General features: G+C 39.1%; 3 protein-coding genes across 3 annotated transcripts; 2 read left to right on the forward strand and 1 right to left on the reverse strand.

Moving 5' to 3' along the window:
- Nucleotides 1-1,428: 1,428 nt before the first annotated feature.
- LOC107756141 (claudin-4-like) lies at nucleotides 1,429-2,583 on the forward strand. The gene has a single exon (XM_016573146.1). It carries the CDS (start codon nucleotides 1,506-1,508, stop codon nucleotides 2,151-2,153), a length of 648 nt encoding a protein of 215 aa, XP_016428632.1. The 5' UTR covers nucleotides 1,429-1,505; the 3' UTR covers nucleotides 2,154-2,583.
- A 1,039-nt stretch (nucleotides 2,584-3,622) lies between these two features.
- LOC107756085 (claudin-4-like) lies at nucleotides 3,623-4,507 on the forward strand. The gene has a single exon (XM_016573060.1). The coding sequence runs from the start codon at nucleotides 3,764-3,766 to the stop codon at nucleotides 4,397-4,399; it is 636 nt and encodes a 211-aa protein (XP_016428546.1). The 5' UTR covers nucleotides 3,623-3,763; the 3' UTR covers nucleotides 4,400-4,507.
- A 549-nt stretch (nucleotides 4,508-5,056) lies between these two features.
- Nucleotides 5,057-6,404, reverse strand: LOC107756144 (claudin-like protein ZF-A89). The gene has a single exon (XM_016573149.1). The coding sequence runs from the start codon at nucleotides 6,244-6,246 to the stop codon at nucleotides 5,614-5,616; it is 633 nt and encodes a 210-aa protein (XP_016428635.1). The 5' UTR covers nucleotides 6,247-6,404; the 3' UTR covers nucleotides 5,057-5,613.
- Between the last annotated feature and the right edge of the window lie 22 nt (nucleotides 6,405-6,426).

A 6,426-nucleotide genomic window follows, 5' to 3' on the forward strand; every position in this document is an offset into this window, starting at 1 on the left:
TTTGATTATTCTCTGTTATTGTCAGTTGAACAGGCTTGTTGATGCAAGGATCTGTGATGAGCTGTTCAGTCTTGCCCAGACGCAGTGTCAACATTTCACCTGTGCTCCAGCAGGAACCGGTCTGACCAGCTCAGGTGGGTACAGGTGCATTCGGGCTGCTCCTCCCCCTCACTGAGGCACAACGTCAGGGCACTCTTGAGAAATAGTTGCCATGGGAATTGCTAACGTGCTGAGTAAGACACTAAGTAAATATAGCATATTTGTTACATATGTGTCATATCCAGAAGAAACAACGCTTTACTTGAGATATCTTGGAGCTTTTGATGAGATCATGGTCAGTGCTCAACAACCTAGAAAAAACATCACAAAAGTCTGCTCTATTGTGTCATATGAAACCAGCTGCTACATTCTTGATAATTTGTTGGCCATGAGGGAGCATGAGGGAGCACACAGCACAAACCTAAATAGAGAAATTTGATAATGGTGTGGACAAATTTTCCTGTACACTGTTAAAATATTTGTTGAAAATGAAACAAAGAGTACTGAGTAAATACTATTTCAGTCTTTCTACTTATTAGTAATTATTTGATCAATTTCTGAGTGAAAATTGTTTCAAAGTAAATCCTACACGATATTTGTAGACATACTTATAAGTGTGCGCATATAAATATATATATATATATATATATATATATATATACACATAATGTATGTATATACACTCTAAAAAAAAATGGTGCTATATAGCACCTTAACCACTCCAAAGAACCGCTGAAGAACCTTTTTTTTTTAGAGTGTATATCTGTTTATTACATCTATATTTTTAAGAATTTTAATTATAGAAATGAAATAAATAGCAATTTATAAAATCTATAATTAAAATAAAAGAACTACAACTAAAATAAAAATCATGTAATAAATGAAATGTATACATTAATGTAATTTTTAATTGAACTGAATAATACTTTTTTATATGAGTTGATTTACATTTATTTATATTATTTTTTATTAGTGATGAGTTTTGAGATCCCTCAACAATTTCCAAAAATAGTTCCAAGACATTGTTTTAGTTTTTTTTCCTGGGAAAATGATTAGTTCCTCTGAACAGCACTTCCTGTCTTATATTCTGTTCCTGAATTCTATCAACAACAAAAAAAAAAACAACAACTTTTTTTCTTAGTATTGCATTGCACATGTTCTATTTTACTGATCCCGCCATAGATTTTTACATAGATATTACAATTTTGAAGAGTAAATACCATATAACAATATACCATATAAGGTACTGTGTCCGCAACGAAAAATATGGTAGTGACTCATTCAAGCCTGGGCTTAGTCGCACCCCATGAAGTAACTACAAAACCAGCAGAGCAAGTCATTCAACAGAAGTCCCTCCCCCAAAACTTCACAGGCTCTTTTAAAGCATCAGCACGCAGCCTCTGAGACATACACCTGTAAGCACTGCAGAGAGAGGCACATCAAGAGACGAAGAAAAGCCAAAAATCATGGTGTCTGCCGGGCTTCAGTTACTGGGCACTGCCCTGGCCATCTTAGGATGGATCGGTGTCATTTTGGTCTGTGCTATTCCCATGTGGAAAGTCACAGCTTTCATCGGCAGCAACATCGTCACGGCGCAGACGTCATGGGAAGGAATCTGGATGAGCTGCGTCGTGCAGAGCACCGGACAGATGCAGTGTAAAGTCTACGACTCCATGCTGGCCCTCTCCTCAGACCTTCAGGCCGCCCGTGCCCTCACCATCATTTCCATCGTAATTGGGATCCTGGGCATCATGCTGGCCATGGCTGGAGGCAAATGCACCAATTGCATCGAGGACGAGAGCTCCAAATCCAAGATCGGTATCACTGCCGGTGTAATTTTCATCATTGCTGGGGTGCTGTGTCTGATCCCGGTGTGCTGGACGGCCCACGTCATCATCCAGGACTTCTACAACCCCTTGTTGAACCAAGCACAGAAGAGAGAGCTGGGAGCAGCGCTTTACATCGGCTGGGGAGCCGCTGCGCTGTTGATCATCGGGGGAGGTTTGCTCTGCTGCAGCTGCCCACCAAAGGAGGAAACGGGAAAATACACAGCCAAATATAACGCTCCATCTCGGTCTGAAGCTTCTGCACCATCCGGCAAGAACTTTGTGTAAATTATGAACTCTGAAATGAACTCTATAGTGCCTTAATGTTTACAGTCTTGGTTTGACCAGGATGTAGCGGCTCAAAAAGAGTTTGCAACAGGTATCATGAGGACTTGAAAAGCAGTCAATGAAATGCTGATGTTACAAGTTTTCTACAGATTTTCTACATATAAGACGATGAGGAAAATGGGGAAACCACGTTAAAAAAAAACTTTGCATTTAAAGGAGGCTAATTTGATGTCTTGTTTAAGTATGATCAAATTTTCCCCTCAAAGCATTTGTCATGTTCGATGTGTTTTTTTTTTCATTTAAAATGTATTTTAATTTTTTTCAAGTATTTGAACTTTTATGATTTTGTAAATATTACTTTTGTACAGCATTTGTATCTGCTATAAACTTGTCCAAAGGGAAAATAAAAAAGATATTTGTATCGCACCTGTTTGTTGGAGTGTCTATTAACTTGCATTTGCATGGGCGTTAACACAGGTGTCATATTGCAGCCCTCCATTATGTGTCACCCACCCTGTGGCACTTAAAAGGTTTCAAAAGAGTTCCAGTGCACAAAACATTCTCAGAGGGAGTTGTCAAACAGCAAATCCAGGACAGGTGTGGTTTTTCAGGTTCTTTCTCAGAGCCTATGCACATAATAAGACAAGGCTAAACATGATCTGAGGTTTGGCTTGTGTTTACATGGAACTGTTAGTAATTAGACAAATTATGAACTTTTTTTCTTATTCCAACAAAACAAGTTTAATTAGGAAAGTCAACAGAAACCGGGGTCGTGCATTATTCAGACTTCAAATTTGAATTGTGGTAGCAAACAGGATGCATTATTACAAGTCAAATTCAATTGTAAGTAAGTAGAATTACATTGAATTTGATATCATGAGAAAACGTTACTATTTTACGAGGTGGTGATTTGTACAGAAATGTGTGATTTTTTTATTTAAAAAAAAAAACATAAACATTAAGGCCCGCCCCTAAAAATCTGGTGCAAGATCATACGAAAACGTACACATTAGATAATGGGAATTTATACGAGTTAGCCACCAATTTGCCAAAATGCTAAATTGACATGAAAGTGTGTTGCTAATTTTTAACCAGAAAAATCAATGTTTGTCAAACTTTGAATAGGCCTACTAGCTTGACTTTCTTGTTTTACAATATATCTAAGATATTTTTTAAATACAGCTTATAGAAACTTATTTTATATACTTGTATATTCTAGGAAAATAAGTGTTTATATTTATACAAACACTTCATTTTCCATAATGCATTTCCTGTGTTGATTTTCTTTACTTGAAATTTAGCAGTTCCTCCATTTTCAAAAAAATAACACAAATATGAATGTGAATCTATTTCACCAGTACACATATACAGTTTAGTGCTTAGATTTTTTTCTTCCTTTTTTCAAATTTATTCGTACTGCCAGAAGGTGTTTCAAGTTATCTAGCTCTTCATACACTTCAAACAATAGCCAAAGAATATCAAATGTCTGGTTTTCTTTTTGCTTCTTTTTATGCTAGAACTCCGCCCAAAGTTTGAGGGCTATAAAACCCAGGCAATTAAAACCCCTCAGATGCTTTGCGCAATCCCAAAGTGACCTGCGTCCAGCAACGATGGCATCTCAAGGCATCCAGATCCTGGGCATCATGCTTGCCATGATAGGCTGGTTTGGGACCATCATCACCTGTGGCATGCCAATGTGGAGGGTCACGGCCTTTGTTGGAGCGAACATCGTGACGGCACAAATCATCTGGGAGGGTCTGTGGATGAGTTGTGTGGTTCAGAGCACCGGACAGATGCAGTGTAAGGTCTACGACTCCATGTTGGCTCTATCGCAAGACCTGCAGGCTTCCAGAGCCATGGTTATCATCTCCATCATGGTGGGCATCTTTGGATTCCTGATGGCTGTGGTTGGAGGAAAGTGCACCAACTGCTTGGAGGACGAAGCGGCCAAAGCCAGAGCTTGCATCGTTTCAGGGGTGGTTTTAATCATCGCTGGCTTTCTCGTCCTGATACCTGTGTGCTGGTCTGCACACACTCTTATCAGGGACTTCTACAACCCTTTAGTAACAGAATCCCAGCGGCGGGAGCTGGGAGCCTGTCTTTACATTGGCTGGGGATCTGGAGGCCTCTTGTTGCTGGGTGGTGGGCTGCTTTGTTGGAACTGCCCGTCCAATGACAATAGGCCCTACGTGGCAGCCAAATACAGCCCTGCCATATCTGTGATCCCAGCAATGAATTACGTGTGAGAATAACCTTAAGATATGTGGCAAGTATACTGTGTAAAATGACTGAAATAGACTATCATACAAAATGATCATGACTTTGTCATTTGTTAAATGAAGATGACTGAATGAAAGCTGATGAAAATAAGTTCACAATTATTTGTTTACAATAAAAATGTGATCAAAATAAACCTGTATTTGTGTGTAATTGATAATAAGCATTTCCAAATACAGATGTTATATCTGAAAACAATTTTTTTCTTTTATGCAAACACACACACACACACACACACTTAACAGTGAGTGAACACACCTCTGTTGACCATTCCACAGCTGCTGTTTTGTGCCGCTGCTTTTGTACCCATGCATACAAAGGATAAGTTATTATCGTTGCCAAGGAGAAACTCTTTGCATTCCAACTACTGTGTAAAATCAAACAAGCACAAGCATTAATTACAGACCCTTGCTACATCTGTTTTAAACAGGAATGAGCATACTGTCCAGGAAAAACAAAAGAAGAAATAAATGACAAATAAGTGTTTAAATGCATGTGAAAATTTTTTTGTTTTCTTTTTTTACAAATATGATGAATTTGGACTTAATATAAATAAAATCAAAATGTAAGACACCAAGTAATCACGGTCGGGGGTTTCATTTTTTATTTTTATCTATTTAATTTGATAACTAACTGGCACTTGTTATGCCACATACCCTTTAACATTTTTTTCCCATTTTTAATATTGCTTTAATGTTTTATTATTATTTTTAAATAAAACATAACACCAAAATACAACAATTCTTTTTACGTAAATTCAGACTTTTTAAAAATACAATCTCTGGACAATCATATATACTTCTGCTCCCCACACATAAATGATCAAAATGGCAAAAACTGAAAACTTATTAATCATCTAAGGTGGTAATATGTCATTTTTGTTTTAATAATACTGCATTTGTAATATTAATACTGCATTCCAACAGCAACATAAATTAACGTGACTTGGCAATTATTGAATACAGCATTATCATTCATTATTTTTACTTTTATTAATTAGGCCTATTTAAAAAAAAAAAAAAAAAAGGTTTAATATTAAAACGGTCTAATCATGTATTAGGTTATATTTAAACCACTGGATTAATAGTCCATACTGTCAAAAATGTAACATTTTTGTTCATTACAGAGAACTTGTCTATAATACAAATGAAAAGCAAACTTAGACAAAAGTTTTAAATGTACTTCATACATATTCTTTTTCCGAGGCGTTTGATTTCGGTGCTGGGTATTTGGGGGCGTATGCTCGTTGGTCTTTCTGAGGGCACTGGCAGCACAGTATCGCTCCGCCGGTGAGCAGCAGCCCCGCGGCGCCCCAGCCCGTGTAGAGCGACGCTCCGAGCTCTCGTCTCTGCGCGTCCATCAAGAGTGGGTTGTAGAAGTCCCGGATGATGGTGTGCGCCGACCAGCAGACGGGTGTGAGACACAGCAGTCCACTGATGAGGAAAAACACCCCTGCAGATATGACAACTCTTGCCTTGGTGGTTTTGTTCTCGATGCAGGTGGTGCACTTGCCTCCTACGACCGCCAGGAGAATGCCGAAGACAGAGAGCACGATGGAGAGGACGAGCAAAGCGCGCGCGGCTTGCAGGTCCGAGGACAGGGCGAGTAATGAATCGTACACTTTGCACTGCATGTGTCCCGTGCTCTGAACCACACAGGACATCCACAGTCCCTCCCAAATGATCTGCGCCGTCACGATGTTGTTGCCGATGAAAGCTGTAACCCTCCACATTGGAAGGACGCAGGTCATGATAGACCCAAGCAACCCAACAGAGGACAGGGCAACTCCTAAAATCTGCAGCCCCAAAGATGCCATGGCTCTTCTCGTTCCGACACCCCTTTCGTTTAATTTTTTTTACTGACTGAGGGAGTTTATATAGACCCCCAAACGCTCGGGGTGGGATTTGGGGATTTGAACAAACGAACTGGACTTGAGAAGCGAAAAAGGGATGTGGTCTTCTTGGACGTGGTTCAACTGCCTGGCTTAACTTTTTTT

Source organism: Sinocyclocheilus rhinocerous, unplaced genomic scaffold (genome assembly GCF_001515625.1).
Source record: "Sinocyclocheilus rhinocerous isolate Xijiao unplaced genomic scaffold, SAMN03320098_v1.1 scaffold682, whole genome shotgun sequence".
Taxonomy (NCBI): domain Eukaryota; kingdom Metazoa; phylum Chordata; class Actinopteri; order Cypriniformes; family Cyprinidae; genus Sinocyclocheilus; species Sinocyclocheilus rhinocerous.